Genomic DNA, 20,839 nt, shown 5'->3' with positions numbered 1-20,839 from the left:
CCCCCCCCCCCCCCCCCCAAACCTTTAACTAATGTTCTCTTTCTGTAAATTGTCTTTACATGTATCATTAACTAAATTAAACTCTGCACGTTCACTATTCTGGATCTGATCCCATGGCCTTCCAGAAATGCTTGTTTGATATTCAGAGCTGTTCCAAGTGATTGCACAATAAGCTGGCTTTTGAAACTTACATTATGCTGAATCTGGGTCTTTTCTATGTGGATGGATTCAGAGTACTGGTGAGGAATGTGCAAAAACCGATTCATAGAAACATAGAAAAATAGGTGCAGGAGGAGGCATTCTGCCCTTCGAGCCAGCACCGCCATTCATTGGATCATGGCTGATCATCACAATCAATAACCCGTGCCTGCCCTTCTCCCCATATCCCTTGATTCCACTTGCCCCTAGAGCTCTATCTAACTCTCTCTTAAATCCATCCAGTGATTTGGCCTCCACTGCCCTCTGTGGCAGAGAATTCCACAAATTCACAACTCTGGGTGAAAAGTTCCTTCTCACCTCAGTTTTCGTGTACACATTATTGTTCAAGTGCATAACCTTAGACCTTTTGTTGTGGGTATTTTTTATTTCCTAAAATAGCTAGACTGACCACATAAGTATCATTTTACGAAGCCACACAGATGCTCTGAGAGTTCCATACGAGAGATGATTTTTTTCCCCCCTTTTTTTGTATAAATCTATATATACTGCTTTAAGGCCACTGGCAGATCATGAAAAGTTATATAAATGCAAGTTTTTAATTTTTTTTACCAGAGCACAGGTAACATGGTCATGCAGCAAAGATAGACACAAAGTGCTGGAGTCAGGCAACATCTCAGAGAAAAAGGATGGGTGATGCTTCGGGTCGGGACCCTTCTAAAGGCTTTGAAGAAGGGTTCTGATCCGAATGTCATCCAATCTTTCTTCCAGAAATCCGAATATCTTTGATAAAAACCAGCATCTGCAGTTCCTTGTTTCTACTTGCTAATGCAGCAGCTGGTGCTGCTGCCACACAAGGTCACAGGTTCAATCATGACTTCCGGAGCTGCCGATGTGGAGTTTGCATGTTCTTCTTTAGAATGTGTAGATTCCCACTGGGTGCTCTGGTTTTGTCCCACATTCCAAAAAGATCCTAGTTGGTTAATTGGCTATTGGAAAACCCTTGATGTTTAGGCTTTGTGTTTATTATGTCACATGTACCAAGGTACAGTGAAAAACTTTGTTTTGCATACTCTCCAAATGATCAGATATATGATACATAAATACAATCAAGTCACACTGAAGATCAATAGCCTGAGCGAAAGGGAAGGTACAGAGTGCAGAATGTAGTTTGCAGCCTTGTAGCGTCAGTTCCACAGACAAAGTCCAATGTTTGCAATGGGTAGAGGTTAATCTGACACAACCACATCTTATGGAAGGACTATTGAAAAGGCTGATAAAAGAGGGGAATAAGCTGTTCCTCAGTGTGGTGGGTACACACTTTCAAGCTTCTGTATCTTTTGACTGATGGAAGCAGGGAGAAGAAGGAATGACCAGGGTGAGGCAATTCTGATTTTGTAGCAATGGTAGGGAGTTTGATTTGGGTGATGGACTAGGCTACATCTCCAACTCTGCAGTTTCTTGCAGGCTTGGGCAGATCTGTTCCCAAACCAATATGTGATGCAACCCAGCAGTATTCTTTCTATGGTGCATCTGTAGAATTTTGAAAGAGTCAATGGAGATATTTCCTCAGCCTTGGTTTTGAAGCAAACACGTTTTGAGGAATGACACTCTATTTTCATTGTGATTTTTCGTTTCAGTCTCTAAATCCTGCAAAGAATTCAAAGAAAAAGAGAAAGCGTACTTTAGGTGGGGAGAACGATGATGACACAGGGCAGATAAAGAAAAAAAAGGCGCATCCAAATTATTTTGTATCTATACCAATAACCAACCCAAAGGTAATAATTTTACTTATAATTGACTTTGTTACAAAAGATATGCAGGAAGTTTAAGATCACTGTATCGGTAATCAAGTCTGTTAGCTTATTAACCTGTTCCAATGTGTTGAGCTGAGCATGGGTGTTCATCTGTTTGTCTCCAGAACATCTAATGTGAAAAAAATCCTTATTAATTGTATTGTAAAGAGTGCAAATAAGTGCATTTAAAAGAGACCAATAGGTAGAAGCATGGAAATCAGTACCCTGTTCCTGCTTTCCCCCATATCCCTTGATTCCGTAGCAACCACATCCTGTAAATGAAGAATATGTGAGGTAGACTAGCATATGATGTTTTATTCAAATTTTGTGATTGCTCAAATGATTCACAATGGCCTGTTTTGGTTATGCATATTCTTGTGCTTTTAGGAATTTATGTGTTTCTACTTCTATCATGTGCACTTCTGTCAATCCGCTTTAAAAAAATTTTGAGTACTTTTTATTCTCGTGGATAAGAATTTCAACAACCACAAACAAGCACCATTAATAACTCTTCCCAACGTTAAACTTGCTATTTTCACGCAATACTGGTGTATTAATCAAAGTGGTGCAGCGATAGAGTTACTGCCCTACAGCGCCAGGGACCCATATTCGTTCCTGACTACGGGTGCTGTCTGTTTGGAGTTTGTACATTCTTCCTGTGACCTGCGTGGGATTTTCCCAGGATCTCCAATTTCCTCCCACACTCCAAAGGCGTACAGGTTTGTAGGCTAATCGGCTTGGTAAAATGCTAATTTGTCCCTAGTGTATGTAGGATAGTGAGAGTGTACGGGGATTGCTGGTCAGCACGGACTCTGGGCCAGAGGGCCTGTTTCTGCGCTGTATCTCTAAACTAAAGAGAATCATGGATAAGTTCTGTTTTGAATCATGTTTTGCATGTTCCAGTAATTGAAAGCACGGTTTAAAATCATTACAAACAAGATAATGATTTATGTTCTTGGAAATGTTGAATATGTAGTAAAGACAGTGTTCTGTCCATATCTTCTCACTTCAAAGATGCCTATAATTTGCTGAAGCAGAGCAACTCATGACATGTCTAATTTGGTGGTTTATATCCCCCCCCCTTCCCCCCCCCCCCCCCCTTTAAGTTTGAAACATTTTGCATTTTATATCTCTGGAACAAATGATTTGACAATGGAGCGTCTGTCACCTTGGTGAAAGGTAGAACATGAGAGAAAAAATTAAAACAAAAATAAAAAAGAAGCAACAAGGGAAAGAATGGCAAAATATTTCCATATCAGATGGATGGAACACCAAGAAGTCCAGGTTCATCGGACAGCTAGGAGCATCCTGCAGGTGATGGTGCCCCTAGGTGCCTGATAAACCTGGCCTTCTTAGTATTGGAGGCCACGGGTTTGCGAGGTATTGTTGGAGTAATCTAGACCTTCCCTCAGCATGTATTGTACCTGATACACATTGCAACTGCAATGCATCAGAGGTCGCTGCAGTGAACGTTTGTGGTAGTATGTGAGGTGCCAATCAAATGATTTGCTGTGAGCTCAGTTACGTTAACTCTTTTGCCAGCCAAAGGGAAAGAACTGTGTCACACTGCCTGATAGACAGTGGATAAAAAATAATAATAATTTGCGTTAACTAGATTTTTCTTTATTTTGATTTACATTCTGCACGTCAATAAGTTACGGGGACCCAAAGAACAACACCACCGAACCTGCGGCCACTTGGCCCCTCGCTTCATTTACTAGACCAAGGGACGCAGCCGCGGAGCCCGAAGGTGGCTGCGACCAGAAAGGGCGCCCGGTGTCCCCTGCATTTGTGGGTTTAGTCAAGTCAAGTCAAGTCAATTTATTTGTATAGCACATTTAAAAACAACCCACGTTGACCAAAGTGCTGCACATCTGACCAGGAAAAAAAAGAAACATACAGTGGCAGGCAGCCAAACACAACGGCGCGGCCATCTTGAACAAAATGTTAATTCAATCACTCACAGTCCAACAATAAAAGCACTAAACAGGCACCCAAAATTACCCAACCCCAAAAAACCCCCAAAACACAGTCCAACAATAAAAGCATTAAATAGGCATTCAAATCACACACCCCAAAACCCCCAAAAACACAGTCCAACAATAAAAGCATCAAACAGGCACTCAAACCACCCAACCCCAAAAACACACAAAAAAAGAAACATCCATCAAAGAAACATCCATCACAGTGAGTCTCCTCCAGTCCTCTCTCTCCTCACTGTGATGGAAGGCCACAATGTCTTTCCCTTCTCCCGCTGTGCCTCGCCCGCAGTCAGGTTGTTGTGGTTGCAAGATGACTTACTTGCCACAGTCATGTCTGTTCAATTGTCATATACACGAAGAATGCAACAATGAAATTCTTCCTGGCTGCAGCTTTGCAGACACATTAAATATAACAACAAATAAATATACAATATATATATCCGTTATAATGGGTAAACTAGACCATAGTAATGCAAGTGGTTATTGTGAAAGACCTTAGATCAGCCTTCCTGAGAGTGAATCCATTGAAAGCAACTGTTCCGGATGGAGTGCTGAACCTGGTCCCTCAGGAACTGTGCATTTCAGCTGGCAGAGGTATTCCCCAACATCTTTAACCTCTCACTCCACCATTTTGAAGTTCTCTCCTGTTTTAAGAAGATCACTATTATCCCAGTGCCAAAGAAAAGTAAAGTAGAGTGCCTTAAAGACCGCCGTCCAGTGGCTCTTGTCATCGACCATTGTAAAATGCTTCAAGAGTCTGGTGATGGTGCACATTAACTTCAGCCTGCCAGTCAGCCTTGATACACTGCATTTTGCTTTCTGTTGCAACAGATGACTCAGCACTTGCCCTCTGCCACTGGATCTGTAACTTTCTGACCCACAGACCACAATCAGTTTGGATAGGTGGCAACATCTCCTCCACAATAATTCTCAATACCGGTTCCCCTCAAGCATGCATTCTGAGCAGCCTACAATACTCCCTGTACACTATGATTGTGCACCCAATTCTAATTAGAATCAGTTTTAATTGCATCTACAATTTGCAGACGACACCACTGTGATGGGCCGAATTGTGACCAAGATGGAGTTCAGGAAAGAGATAGAGATCTTAGTAACATAGTGTCCAGACAATAACCTCTCTCTCTCAATGTCAGCAAGCTGAAGGGAGTTAATTATCGATTTCCGGAAGCATGGTGGAGTACATGCCCCAATCAGCATCAGTGGTGCCGAAGTGGAAATGGTTTAGAGCTTCAGGTTTCTTGGTGTTAATTTTACCAACAATCTGTTGTGATTAATGCGATAGCCAAATAGGCACACTGACACCACTACTTCCTGAGGAGGCTGAAGAGATTCAGCAAGTTTCAAATGACTCTTACAAACTTCTACAGACGCACCATAGAAGACATACTCCGAGTTGCATCACAGCTTGGTTTGGGAACAGCTCTGTCATGAAGAAACCTTTTTTTTTGTGCTCCTGTTTGAGCTTCATTGTAGTGTCTATTTTATCTGCAGTTCACACTTCAGTATTTATATACTTATTGTGGCTCAGAAGGACCCATTAGGTCCTTAGCCATACCGGATCTCTCCAAAGCAATCCCATCAGTCCCAAACCAAATGCCTTTTCCCCTGTAGCCCTACAGCTTATTCCCACCTTAATGTCTCCTTCACTCCCCTCTGGTTCTTTTGCACTTAGTACACTAGAATAATTTACAATAGCAATTTAACCTACCAATACACCTTTGGTGTGTAAATAAAAACGTGATACTAAGTACAAATTTTCTATTGCTGTAATTTGCTGTAATCGAAATATATTTCCAAGTATTTTTTAAACTTTTCCTACTTGTTTAAGATTATAGGTGGCATCCAGGCTGTGCAAGAACTTGTGGTCCAAACAGATGAAAGACTATCTAAGGCAATGATACCGATCTCCTGTCTTCATATCACGGTTCTTGTGACATTCTTGGCAAGTGACATGGAGGTGAACAAGTGAGTGCTGCTTAAACATTTCCTTGTAATAAATACCAAACTGGCCCAAAAAAATCAATTGTTATATTTACAATGGCATTATATAATAGTTTTTAGTACTACATTATCCCACTTATCATGTTATGCGTAGGCCCTCCCAAGTTCTTTAAGTGAGTGTTTATTTGTCACATGAATTTGATGTAAACCATATCAATGGAAATCTTACTTGCTGCAGCTTACAGGCACATTGGATGTAACAAAAATAGCGACAATAAATATACATAAATTATTTGTTATTCTAAGTAAACTAATGCAAAAACCAAATTACATTGAGCAATCTTGGTAGTGTAAAGTCCATAGTGGTTCAGTGCTGAGGTAGGGTTGTGGTTAGTGTGGTTGAAGAATGTGGTGGTTAATGGGAAAAAGCTCTTCTTGAATCGAGTTAACAGTTATTGGGCTCCTGTTCCTTCTTCCCAATGGTAGCAGTGAGAAGAGAGCATGTTGACATCTTGAGGATCTTCCTGAAGTTCTCTTTGCTGGCGAGGAGGTCCATATTCATTTTGGGCTGGGAAATGTCCACTACTGTTTAAGCTTCACTGCAATGTAGACTCCTTCATCCTTGAATTTCCAAAACTGGCCATGAAGCATCCAGTCAGTACACTATCCACAGTACATTTTAGAAGTTTGATAGAGTATTTTTCGACATGCTAAATCTCATTAAACTTCCAAGTCAAGTCAAGTCAATTTTATTTGTATAGCACATTTAAAAACAACCCACGTTGACCAAAGTGCTGTACATCTGATTAGGTACTAAGGAAAAAATGAAACATACAGTAGCACGCAAACATAACAGCACATACAAAATAGTTCACAGCGCCTCCTCAATGAGCCTCAAACGCTAGGGAGTAGAAATAGGTTTTGAGCCTGGACTTAAAGGAGTCGATGGAGGGGGCAGTTCTGATGGGGAGAGGGATGCTGTTCCACAGTCTAGGAGCTGCAACCGCAAAAGCGCGATCACCCCTGAGCTTAAGCCTAGACCGTGGGATAGTGAGTAGCCCCAAGTCGGCCGACCTGAGGGACCTGGAGTTAGAGAGGTGGGTTAGAAGATTTTTGATGTGGGGGGGGAATGTCCATTTAGGGCTTTACTTGGAAGTACTTGGGTCGAATGTCCTGCATTTAAGTGAAAAAGGAAACACAAAGTATTTGCCATTCTCTAAGATGGTGGACCAGCACGAAATAGTCCTGCCTTTAATATCTCTAATATCCAAAAACCCATCAGCTTCTGGTTTGAGTCCCCGCAGTACTATACTTCAATGCAAAATTCGTCATAATACTCCAGATGTCGTTTATTGCAATCTGAATGAGCCTTCCTCATATTTTGAGACTTTGACGTTACATTTTTCTTCGCTGGGAAAACATTATCTTTGTATCTATTATCCCTGCCAACCCCTCTGAATTTTGCACATTTTAGTGTGGTTGTGTCAGTATTTTAAACTATAGAGAATGGGCTTATATGCTTAGTCTGTCTTCATGTGATGGACTGGCCATTTCAGGAGCCAGAATTATGAATATTTGCAGCACTTTCTCTGTAGCTGCACTTCTTTTTATAAATATGGAGACCCAAATTATGCATACTCCAGAAGTAGTCTCACCGGGGCCCATATAATTTTAGTGAGCCATCTTTACTCTTGCAATAAATGTCATCTGCCTTCCTAATCATCTGCTGCATCTACAAATGAGCTCTCAATGACATGTGTACAAGGGCACCCGGGTCCCTTTGAACATTAACATTTCCCAAACACTTATCATTTAAAAAAATGCCTGCCTTCTGTGCTGAAGTGGATAACATCACATTTTTCTGACATTGAACATCTGCCAAGTTGTTGCCCACTCACTTAATTTGTCTGCTTTTTTCTCGGAGCCTCCATGCATCCTCATCAGAGCTCTCATTTCCATGGATCTTGATTTTTTTTAAAACTAGGTTTACACAAGTTACCAGGCTGAGATTTACCCTTGCATTTCATACGTTAATGTGAAAGTGAAGGGATGACTTGATTTGAAGGTGTAGAAATTTCAGCTTAATTGGCTTGCGTTACCCGATGTATGTCCACCCAGTACTTTCAGTCGACCCCCATAAATATGTAATTAAGTTCAAACACGAACCAGTCTTTGAGAAAAAAATCTTTCTGTACAACCTCTCTGCAGAAATCAGATACAGTACTGTTGTTCTTAAGAACACTGTCTGCCTGTTTGATTTCAGGAGGCCACTGAAGAGAGTTGCTTTGAACATTGGCAAGCAATTAGTTCCATTGATTCATGTGCAACGGTGCTCTAGACAATAGACACAGGTGTAGGCCATTCGGCCCTTCGAGCCAGCACCAACATTCAATGTGATCATGGCTGATCATTCTCAATCAGTATCCCGTTCCTGCCTTCTCCACATCCCCCTGACTCCGCTATCCTTAAGAGCTCTATCTAGCTCTCTCTTGAAAGCAATTTAAAGCTCTCTCTATTAAATAATGTAACAACTACCAATACTTCAATGCTTTGAAACCACCCATTGACCGCGGGACATCCTCATTTGGTACCAATGTAACCAGGCATTGGAAGACGATAAATAAATGTTCTTGTTAACTGGTCCTCACCAGCATGACTCATTACATTACTGTGGAGGTACGGTTACTTGTCAAGTGATTTATGTACTTTTGACATGATTTTTTTTTTGATATATATGTTTTTTTTAATGGAATCAACTCTTAACCCAGGGATGCCCACTGCACACAAAATGACAATATCCCCAAGTCTCCTCGATCTTTTACAGACTCTCTGCCTGAAGAAAAATCACTAGCAAAACAAATTGTCATGCTTCAATTCTCAAATGCATGTATTCTTGAATTGTGCAGTCATGTTGCAAATGGATTTTCTGTAACAGTGGGAAACACAGCCATTCTTATGGTGTTTCGTTGCATGTTATTGAGCATTTAATATAACATTTTCCAAAATCAGGTTTTTAAGCATCACAAGCCTGGTCTGCATAAATGAAGGTTCGTCAAAATATCATGTAAATATACATACGCAAGAAAGAAGTAAATGGTGTGGGTTTGGTGCTTTTCTTTATCCCAATGACTTGTGCTGATTTTTCACCATTTTAAATGTTGAAGCTCTCTATTTCCGGGCTCCAACATTCACTTGAAGACATGTGACCAAAATGTCACAGTGATAAAATAGACATGACACAGAGTGCCTTTCAAGTTCGGCATCTGGTTGTGGCCACAGAGATGATCGGCACTTACTGGAATTCCACCGTAAATCTCCGATTTTCTTGTTTTTATTTCCAGTTTCCACATTCATTGTTATGGTGGGTCACCTCTGACACACTTAAAAATCAAGATCCATGATAAATGTATACACAACACATACTATGGTGTGCAGTTATGATAAATCCTTCTCTCCCTTTTTGATCAAAGAGACCTAACATCTTAGTTAATATTTAATTCAATTTTTCTGCTTTGGAATTGCATTTAGATGTGTGGGTAAATTCCAATTTGTTTGAAATTGTACAGTATATTTACTACTGGAATCTTTAAAGAATACATAAGACATACGTGTCCATAGTATAAGTTTCCACATTAGTTGAACAGAGTAGAATGAGTTCAAACCCATTCCTGTGTTATGGAAGTTGTTGGTTTTCTTTCTGGTAGAGCAGTGAGTGCAATCGAAGAATGCAAGGAGCCTGTGCAGGAAATCCTACTGGGAGCACAGTTGGCATTGGGTTTTCACGGGATTGCAGATTTCAGAGGAGAAGTGGTATTTGCCCAGTTAGTGCAAAATGAACAGCTGGCCACATTGGTCCATATTGTTGGTAAGTAGTTTGATTAAGAGTTGCTTTCAGAAATATTTATCATTGTACCAATGAAAAAAATGTTTATCAGGCAAGGTCCACAAATATTTTGGAATACTGTTTGCTCTGTTCTTCAGAATGAGGGGGTGTTTTTAATTAAATGCTTTCTAGATAAACTCATTCCTGAATGACGTTCCCAGCATTTTTACTACATTTTATCTGTTTTCCCAGTTCAGCCTTTTGTTACCTTTGACCAGGTGCTTAGGGAAAATATTGCCTGTGTTAAAGATAAGCCATGAGATCTGAATGTTCTCCCACATAATGAGGGTGCCAGCTGTTTTGAATCTGTTGCCTTTTTTGTTCATTAACACAGTAACATTTTTTGCAAGTCTATTATTTAATTTCCTGTGAAACTTAAACAAGTGTATGCATTTTCAAAAACTCTAACTCTCCCCCACCTCCCCTTTCCCCACGACCCCCCTTTTGCCCACTCTCTCCTCCCCCACCCCCCCATTCTCTCCTCCCCCACCCCCACTAACACTCCCCCACCTCCCCTTTCCCCACCACCCCCTTTCCCCCATTCTCTTTCACCCACCCCCCCATTCTCTCCTTCCCCAGCCCCACTCTTACTCTCCCCCACCCCCCCTTTCTCCCACTCTCTCTTCCCCCCCCCCACTACCAACCCCCCTCCCCCCCCCATCCCCACCCCAGTCGCACTCTCCCTCCCACCCCCACTCTCTCCTCCTCCCACCCTCCCCGTCCCCTCCACTCTTACTTTTCCGGAGCGGCGGACAACTGGAGACGGGCAGCGCGGCGACGGCTGTGGCCTAGCCGAGCTGGGATTACTCACGGCGGTTGTGGGGGAGAGGGGAGAGAGAAGCGAGGAGAGAGAGGATAGAAACGAGGGGTGAGAGGAGAGGGGGGCCCCTGATTGCGGGTGGGCGGCTCCGCTAACGGCGTCTATCTTGTTTGTGTGAGTGAAGAGAGAGTCCGTGTGTGCCCTATGGTGACGTCATACGCACAGCAGCCCGTGGAAAAATGTGTTTAGAAATGAGATTTTTGAACTTTAAAATGTCTCTAACTTAAACAATATAAGACCAATTTAAATTGTTCCAAAGAGTCGCCGCGAGAGTGGTGATTAAGGTAGCGCAAAAATTGTGGCGCTATGGTTTACCGTTTTGGCAAAATCACAGAAAAACATATATTTACGTACGTTGGGCCCATTCCACGTAGAGGGGGGACAGGGAAGGGGCGAGGGTGTCACTGATGTGGCCCCGTGGCACCAGCGCTGCAGCGAGAGCAAGCCATGGACTCACCCACTCCATCCCCCCTACGCCTCACCCTCTCACCCACTCCATTCCCCCTCCTCCTCCCCACCCCCTCACCCACTCCATTCCCCCTCTTCCTCCCCACCCCATCCCCCCTTCACCAACTCCATCCCTCTCCCACTCCCCACACCCTCCACTTCCCTCCCCACCCCCACCCGTTCCTCAAACCCACCCACCCCTCCCTCCCCTACTCCCCCCCACTCCCCTCCTCCCTCTCCCACTCCACCCCCACCCCACTGCACTCCCCTCCCTCAACTTGAGCATCAGTCAGACCCCCCACATCTCCCTCCCCTGCAAGAGATAGATATATATTGAAAGATATAGAATAGAACATTTTATATTCTTACAATGTTATACTTTAAGTATTATTATAATATTAGATTACTATTATAACACTGTGTGTGCGTGCGGTGGGGTTGTAGTCCGTAGAATGTCCAGTGCACTGGGACTATACCGCCCGGCGGGCAGCGTGGCGGCGGGAGCTGGGACTACACCTCCCGGCAGGCAGCGCAGCGGCAGGAGACATGCAGCAGATGGCGGAGCGGGTGTAGGAGAAGAAGGAGAGCGGCAGCCATTTTGGTTGGAATCGTCGTCGACGCCGCCGGTTGAAGCGGGCGCTGGAGGAGACACGGGAGGAGGAGGAGAAGAAGCTACCCGATGGAGGTTGTATTCCGGTGATGGTCATTGGCGGTGGGCTTGGGCAGCTACGGGGAGTTGATGACGCCGTTGGTTGAAGCGCGACCATCGTCCTCCTGCTTGGAGTCTCCCCCGGGGCCAGGTGCGGACAAGGGGGGAGAGGAAAGGGGAAAGGGAGGCACTCACCCCGGCCCCGGGCGGCCATCGCAGAGGGTAACAGCAGGAGAGTGGCCGACCTGCCAGCGGCCATGCTCTTTCGCCTTCTCTCTGGCGCCGCGCTAGAGCAAGTGGACCCATTGGACCCAAATCTCTTCTGCGGGCCTTTCCTGCGACAAAGCTCCCCAACTGACGATCCTGCGGGCCCGGCAAACCTCTCCAACTGACGAAGCCCGTTGCCGGACGGGGAGTGTCTCCCATTGGCGAGCGAGGGGGGACAGAGAAGGGGAGAAGGTGGCATCTTGTTTTGCCTTCTCTCTGGTGCTGCGCTCCTCGGGGGGAGGGGGCACAATTAAAGTTGTGCGTGTCGCTTTGTGACATCATACGCTGAGGACCTTTAAGAAGTCGGATTAAAATGTAATTTTTAAACTTTAAAATCTCTAACTTTAAAAATATAACACCAATTTAAATAAAACTTTTCATTGACAGTCGCCAGGACAATGGTGATTAAGGTGGTGTTAAAATTGTGGCGCTATCGTTTACAGTTTTGGCGTAGTCCCACGGCCAAATCTCAGAAGTATATGTGTGTGTGTATATATTTGCTCTTCCCCTCTATTTTGTAACAAGACTTTAACAAATTTACTTGTAAAGATCCTACATGATTGCTTGAAAAATGTCTTCTTTAGTAAAAAGGCGTGAAGGGAGAAAGCCATTGATGTCTCTTTTTCCAGACAGAAATATATAAATTTTTATAATAATTATAGAATTTGATATTTATTATTTTGGCACTGGCATTTATCATTGATTTGACCCCATATGAAATGTTTAATTTTAGTCGACATTTATTTAAAAATTCTCCTTGTAAATGTGGGTATGATGCAATTTGACATGCACTCTTGTCCTTGGCTATATTTATTTCTGGTACAATGGTAAGCCGACCCATATTAATGTTGTCCTTAGTTTGTACGAATGTCGACTGTGTTGATTATTTCATTAGAAGTAAGACTGGCTGTAGAATACCGAATGATAACTTACAGAATAAATTAACAATTAAAAATGACTATCGATTGTAAAATTAATATTTTGATTTTACAGAGACTACACATTAAAGCACCTGCCTGCGTCCTTTTCAGAAAATTCCAGCATGGTTTGCCTTTATAGCCAAGGATATTCTGTTGACACGTAGACACTTGCATTGTAGTACTTGCACTTACACTTACAGTAGCTAATTCAACGCCACAGAATCCCTTAAATCCCAGTGAGACTGTATTTAATTCATAAATAAATACTTGTCATGACATTGAAAATATCTCATTTACTTCTACAAATTGTGCTAGAAATCTTTTATTTTTCTCAATATAATATTTCAGTACATACTAGGTTCTTGTCTCTGGGGAATGAGAAAAATAGCCACAAACTTAGTGGGAAGACTATTATCTGTTTAAATGATGGGGTATTAGCTATAAGGAGAAGTCAGACATATTTGGATAATTTTCTCTGGAACATCGGATGCTTAGGGGAGACCTGATATGCTTAGGGGAGACCTGATACTAATTTATAAATTAGGAAAGGCATAGATAAGATAGATAGAACATTTTTCCCAGGATTTTCCCACATTGGCCTTCATCACTCAAAGTATTGAGCATAGAAGTCGGGAGGTCATGTTGCAGTTATTTAAGACAACTGAGGCACCATTTAGAGTATTCTGATCGGTTTTTGGTCATCGTGTTATCAGAAAGATGTTGTCAAGTTGGAAACGGTGCAGAGAACCGGTGCAGATGAGGATGTTGCCAGGACTCGAGGGCTGAGCTGTTGGAGGAGGTTTGGCAGGCTAGGACATTATTCCTTGGAGTGCAAGAGGATGAGGGGTATTCTTATAGAAGTTTACTAAAGAGGAATAAATGCAGTCTTTTGACCAGAGTCAGATAATCGAGAACCCTGAAGGGTACCTATTTTATACACGGGGGGGGGGGAGGGGGGGGGGGGGGGGGGGGGGGAGGGAGGGAGGGGAGGGGGGGGGGGGGGAGAGCAGGATGGGTGAATGAATGAAACAAACTGCCAGAGGAGGTAGTTGACACAGGTACTATTGCATCATTTTAAAAACATTTAGACAGGTACATGGATGGGATAGGTTTAGAGTGATATGGTCCAAAAGCAGGCAGGTGAAACTAGTGTAGATGGGCATGTTGGTTGGCGTCGGCAAGTTGGGCTGAAGGGCCTGTTTCCATGCTGTATAACTATGATTCTATGGATGGAAATAACAAAGACAGTGGGAAATTTTCCTGGGGTGAATTCTGAGAGACAGCATCTATCTGCATTGTTGTGAAAATAAACCAACCACGAGGATTGACCAGGGCAGAGGGAGAAGGGCGAAATGCAAGCAAATGCATCTAATTCAGGAAGACCTTGCTTGCAATGAACGCGTTGGGTTGAAAGACTAGTTTCCATGCTGTACATAACTCTATGAATGTCTCCATTTATTTGAATGGAACATCCAGTAAGTCTAATATTTAATTAAAAATTATGGTCAGTTTAAACATTGTACACGCATTCCCACTATGATGAAACTTAATTAATTTTTAGATCATTAACTAGGGAAGAGTTGAATCACTGTCTGAAAGGTGAAAAGTTAGTAGACTAAACTAATGAACGAGTCCATCTCATGCTTACCTTGATGTAGTTATTTCATGTATTTCAAACAAAAAAATCATGCAGACCATTGTGCTCCTGAAAAAGAAATTAAGCTGCCTAATTTGTTAAGATGATTAAAGCTATTTAAAAAACAAGATCTGTTTAGCAAAACATTTATTTGAATGTTCTTGAAGGTTGCCAACCCAAAACATCACAATCTCGTTTCTTCCATGGAAACTGACTAGCCCACTGAGCAGTTTTTTGCTCATGATTCCAACATTTACAGTCTCTTCTGTCTCCATTTATTTGAATGGAACATCCAATGAGTCTAATATTTAATTAAAAAATAGTCAATGGCCTAATTTTAAACTTTCTGATGACAAAAATGTTTCTGACAATCCCTTAAATGCCAATGTATAAAATCATGAGAGGAATAGATCGGGAAGATGCACAGAATTTCTTGCCCAGAGTAGGGGAATCAAGAACCAGAGGACATAGGTTCAAAGTGAAAGTAAAAAGATTTAATAGGAATCTGAGGGGTAACTTTTTCACACAAAGGGTGGTGGGTATATGGAACAACCTGCCAGAGGAGGTAGTTGAGGCTGGGACCATCACAATGTTTAAGAAACATTTAGACAGGTACATGGATAGGACAGGTTTGGAGGGATATGGACCAAGCGCAGCAGATGGGACTAGTGTAGCTGGGACGTGTTGGCCGATGTGGGCAAGTTAGGCCGAAGGGCCTGTTTCCACTCTGTATCACTCTATGACAAAACCCTGGCTGTTTTCTTATCACAGTTCTTCAGCAGATAATCTTAATCATAATTGTAATTATTAGCCAAGTATAGAAACAGATGTGCAGGAGTAGGCCATCCGGCCCTTCGAGCCAGCACCACCATTCAATATGATTATGGGCTGATCATCTAAAATCAGCACCCCCTTCCTGCTTTTTTTCCCCCATATCCCTTGATTCCTTTGGCCCTAAGAGCTAAATCTAACTCTCTTGAAAGAGTTCCCAGTTTTTCAACATACGAGGAATTTGGTTAACCATACAGTCATACCGAAAAAGCAACAAGACACACAACTACATAAAAATTTGACATAAACATCCACCACAGTGGTTCCTCCCCATTCCCCACGGTGATGGAAGGCAGTAAAGTCTTAACTACTTTCCTCCTTTTCTCCCACGGCCGGGGCAGTCAAACCATCCACAGTCTGGCCGATCAAAGCTCCTGCAACCGGCGATCGAAGCCCCCACGTCGGGGCGATAGAAGCTCCCGCAGCTTGGAGTTCCCGAAATCGGTCCCTAACCAGTGACTGCGAGCTCCACAGTGTTAAAGTTCGCAGGCTGCCATGTTGTTGTCCACAAGGCTCCCACGGTTGGAACTCCCAAGGTCCCAGCAAGAGGCCGCCAGCTCCTCGATGTTAGGCCGCAGTGCAGACGGAGATACGACACATAAAAGTAACATCTCCATCGAGGAAAGAGATTTAAAAACGTTTCCCCCACCCCTCCCACCTCCCCCCACATAACACAAAACTAAAAATAAACTAAAACATACATTTTACAGAAGGAAAAAGACGAGACAGACAGCCATCGTACGGCGCCCCCTGATTGCATTTTTGAAAATAGTTACAATTATTAAACTCTTGCAAACATACAGAATGAAATTCTCATCTCACCAGACTGTTACTTAGCCAAGTAATGGATATGATTCTTCCTGAGAATATTGATTGTTTCTTTATATTATGTCGTGTAACAGCTATATGCAACATTCGGAGACATATTAGATGTCTACTTTTTCCAGAATTAGCTGAATCTCATCTGCTTATTCCACAGAGACTGTAAGGAAAAGATTCCAAGCAAATGGCATCTTGATTGGAGACAGCAGAGCTTTTAAACCTCACTTAACCTTTATGAAATTATCAAGGGCACCAAAGCTACATCACCAGGTCAGATTGCATTTCCAATGAATCCTAAGCAAAGTATATAAGTAAGCCAATATCAGAAACAATCATTTGAAGTTACTGTGATGTAAATGTTGATGCTGCTGCGCGTTAATTCCAAGAGTGCTGCATGTATGAGTCGTATTGGTTCGTAATAAGTTTGCCTTTATCACACGATTTGTCCTTTTACTACAGTGTTGTATGAAAATGAGAGGTAAGAAAAAACAGGTGAAACAGCGGTCTTGCTGATGTTAAGTCATATGTTGCTACATATTCAAAAAATGAACACTGTTGGAATGATTTCCTTTTTGTTTATTATCATAGTGAAGGTCGGTTTTAGGTTGGAATAATTTCCTCTTTGTTTATTATCATAATGAACATCAGTTTTATATATAATGTATTTTTAAAATATACGATTAACGTCAGGCATATCCTGTCTAGTTTAGTACCTTGACTTTTTGAGCTTGTTGTGAGAAGACAGCCTACGTAACTAAAATTTGTGCTAATACAATCAAATTGGGTTCTGGATGTCTGCACATGTTTTATGCAAGACCTGCATAGCATATAATCAGGAGAGATTTGCGTCATCTCTCATCATGGAATAGAAATGTTATGCAACATTAAATCATAATGTTTTAGTCTTAATTCTTCTATATTGGGTGTTAAGTTTGAAATAATGCTCTAATATGAAATCCTGAAGATCTTGTATGCTTCTTCCAAAGTTTGGCATTTACAATAGTATTATCCAAACAATAAAGATATTATTCTGATACTAATATTGCAAAAGGCGAGGACAACAGAACTCCTCATGTTCTGTGAAAAGCCTACCTCTATGAAGCAAGTATTTTTTGCAAGAATCTGAGTGTTACCGTTCTTACGTAGACAGAGGGTAAACATACGTATTGTCAGTGTACAATTATAAGTTAACTATAATGTTGAAAAAAACCTGATAAAGCCTACATTTGACAATGCACACCAATGTTATCTTTTATTTTGCACTAAACTGTGACTTCCTTGATACTCATATGAATAGTTTATGGCCACTGTCCATTTTGGGCAGTTTAACTGAGGTGTGTCTTGCTCCACGTTGATCTCATGAATCTTATAAATTAGATAAATGGAAAAAATAGTTCCTTTACAAATAGTTCAAGCATTTTCTTTAAAAAGTTGAAAGACTTTGTTGGCTTTTTTTCTTATTTTTTTCTATTTTCCATTACATTTCTCCTTGAAAAAAAATCAAACTATTTATGATATGGTAACCTGAGAAATCTTTCAATTTATCTCTGCTTTCGGTTTTTGAAAATGGCACCTAATGGATTGGGGGCACACATTAGCCAGGTATCCTGATACAATGCCCACCGTATATATCAATGCATTGGAAGGAACTGCAGATGCTGGTTTAAACTGAAGATAGACACAGAATGCTGGAGTAACTCAGCGAGACAGGCAGCATCTCTGAATAGAAGGAATGGGTGACGTATTGGTTCGAGACCCTTCTTCAGACTAGTCTGAAACGTCCTGTTCTTTCTCTCCAGAGATGCTGCCTGTCCCGCAGAGTTACTCCAGAATTTTGTGTCTACTATATATCAATGCCATTGATTTCACTAAAATTATTGAATGGGACAGTTCTTCTGTGGTAATCCCCACCAAACATTCCAATAACTTTGGAGGGTGTATTTGGCAGGCAACCCTCCCACCCTTTAAATCAGGTTTAGAAATGGGAAAACTGTTGTCCCATAGCCCCAATCTTTTTTAATATATGGTCAGGCTTGTCCAGAAGCTTCTAGAGGTTAGCACACCTCATTTCTTCAATTGTTCTGGCCTCTATTTCACTCAAGTCACACCCCACATAATTTACTTCAAAGTGGCCTAACAATCTACCCAATTGGAAAAACAAAGAAAATAAGTTTTGCCACACTCACCGTGCCATAATTGGATGAAATAAAGTCAATCGCAGTAGTCAACCATCTACAATTTATTTACACGAAGAGTGTAGAAAACAGGAGCTAGAGGAAGCAGTTGAGGCAGGTACTATAAACATCATTTATAAGACACATGGACAGGTCAGGAAAGATTTAGAACATTTCATCTCTTCAGTGGAACTGCTAATTTTAGATCTGACTTCTCTGAAGTATTCATTCATCCTTAACTAGTTAAATTTTCTGGTTTGTTTGGATTTACAGAATGTCATTGAGGTGATTAGGGTCAAATGGAAAGTGACATGGTAAAAACATTGCGTGCTGAATGATGTGACTGTACATAAAATATCTACATCACTATACTAATTAATACAAATTCCAGAATATTTGGTTGATATTCAATTCCTTAACAACATTACCTTAGCTGTGTCAGGTCTTATTACCACAGCAAAGAATGAGTATAGATGCATTTATTTCATCAGTATAAAATCATTGGATCGAATTTAACAAGGGAGGATATTGAAGCTGGGACCCAGTTAAATTGCACCACGTCATAAAGTACAACCCATGAAATATTTTAAGAAATAATATAAATGAGAAGGACCTGAAATGTACCCGAGTAGAGGCAGCATCAAACAAATGCATGTTCTCTCTATTGTTTACATGGTGAATATTAGGCCTGCAAACCTTGCATTTGTGCATTTTTTGGTTGATAATCAAAGTATAAGTTTTTTCTTTCAGCATTCAACGACTCTTTCAAAAATATTTTTATAGACGTAAATTGATCTATTCAGGTAAATGATACTATAATTACAGCACTGTTAATAAGGGAAGAGGTTAATAATGTCTGGAAATAGAGTCAGACGTACCACAGATCTGTGGTATTTTACATCCAGAAGCGTCATTATTCTGGTAATTAAAACTCTGCATTTAATTGTACAAACCGTTCTTATCATATTAATGCACTTGGACTCTTGTAGTCTGTTGAGATATTTTTGTTAAATATTTTTTAATTTGATTGTGAACATCAGTGCTTTCTGTAATTGGAACAATATTAGCTCTTTTATCTGATAGGATTGGCTGCAGCTACCAGATTCTTTTCATTTTACCTTCACAGTTTGCGACTAGAATACAAAACTTGGAAGTAAGCAAAGTTAAAGATTTTGCATACAAATTATCATTCACTTTGTAATACTGGTAATTCGCCATGCAAGTGCTCTGATACCAGCTTAAGTTTTACTTTATTGCATTTTCATATGAGCAAAGGGTTAAAATTATACCTGTAACATAAATAAGGATTGTATTTAATAATTGGATGTGATTGAAGAGTTTAGTACCAAATTACTACAGTTGCAGCTCAACAGTTAGAATTTAATTATTATTGATTCTGTTTATAAACTATTCTGCCCTATATACTTACTGTATTTAAAATAACAGTAAGTATGTAATCATTTTGTGTGAAACCTTGATTCTATTGCTGTCTGTTGTGACAGTAGTACAACCTCTGAGTGAGAAGGTTGAGTTCTAGTCTGAAGTCACTTTTGAGATTTGAGAGCAATAAATTAATTGTGCACAACTGAGGGAGTTGCTCTGTTTCTGAAGAATGTTACATTCTGTTCCTTTTAAGTGTTTGTAAAATATTCATGGCATTATTTTAAGAACAGCAGAGATTTTCTCTGGCATCCTAGCCAATCCTCTATCCGCAAATAAAAACAAATGTACTAGTTATCTATTTGACTAATCGTTGTGGTACTTTTGTGTGCAATTTTAATTGCCATATTTCGTACATCGCAACTGACAAAATTTTGGAAGTAATTCATTGGACTGAAATGCACCTACACTGGCGGTGGTTGTTTTGGAGAACTGCCAGTGACATTCACTTCACTGAATCGTTGTCAGAAAGCACAGAAACAGGCCTTTCGGCTCAACAAATATGTACTGACTATCAACTATCCACTTACACTAATCATCCATTAATAATAGTTGTTATTATTCTTCCCACATTCCCATCAATTCAGCTATGCACGAGGGGCAATATGAGTAGTCAATTAACCTACCAACTTGGAATGGAGAGAGTTAACTGGAGGGAATGCACAAGGCCACAGCAAAATTCCACACAAACAGCATTAGGTCTCTACTGGTGTGGAGTGGTGGGGAGGGGAGGGAGGGAGGGAGTGAGGGGAGCACACCTCTCCTAACTGCATCATCATGCCACCCGTGCCTATATGAAAAGCCTAGATCAGAGACAAGCTGGGAGTCAGATGCAAGTGAATCAGATCTACCCTTCTGCTGCTGGACTTGCCACTTAATGCAGCAATGCCAAACAGCCCTTTATATTGCAGTAACGTGCCTTATCCTCCAACAATAATTTAAAACGTGGTTGGTTTATTTTTTTTCTTTATTTTCTTTTAATTTTATATTTTTAACTATTTTGTAGTAGGTTATGGGTATTTTAGATAAATACTAGACCAAGTGGACCCGTTGG

General features: G+C 41.2%; 1 protein-coding gene across 1 annotated transcript in view; it reads left to right on the top strand.

Moving 5' to 3' along the window:
- akap7 (A kinase (PRKA) anchor protein 7) overlaps positions 1-20,839 on the top strand; it is a 79,728-nt gene that overhangs the window by 1,512 nt on the left and 57,377 nt on the right. Inside the window, exons 2-5 of the mRNA XM_078400051.1 lie at positions 1,797-1,934; positions 5,784-5,920; positions 9,601-9,761; positions 16,329-16,441. Of these exons, the coding sequence (XP_078256177.1) occupies positions 1,797-1,934; positions 5,784-5,920; positions 9,601-9,761; positions 16,329-16,441 (549 nt within the window). The remainder of the gene's footprint in view (positions 1-1,796; positions 1,935-5,783; positions 5,921-9,600; positions 9,762-16,328; positions 16,442-20,839) is intronic.

Source organism: Rhinoraja longicauda, chromosome 5, assembly GCF_053455715.1.
Source record: "Rhinoraja longicauda isolate Sanriku21f chromosome 5, sRhiLon1.1, whole genome shotgun sequence".
NCBI lineage: Eukaryota > Metazoa > Chordata > Chondrichthyes > Rajiformes > Arhynchobatidae > Rhinoraja > Rhinoraja longicauda.
This window is presented reverse-complemented; position numbering and strand designations above follow the sequence as displayed.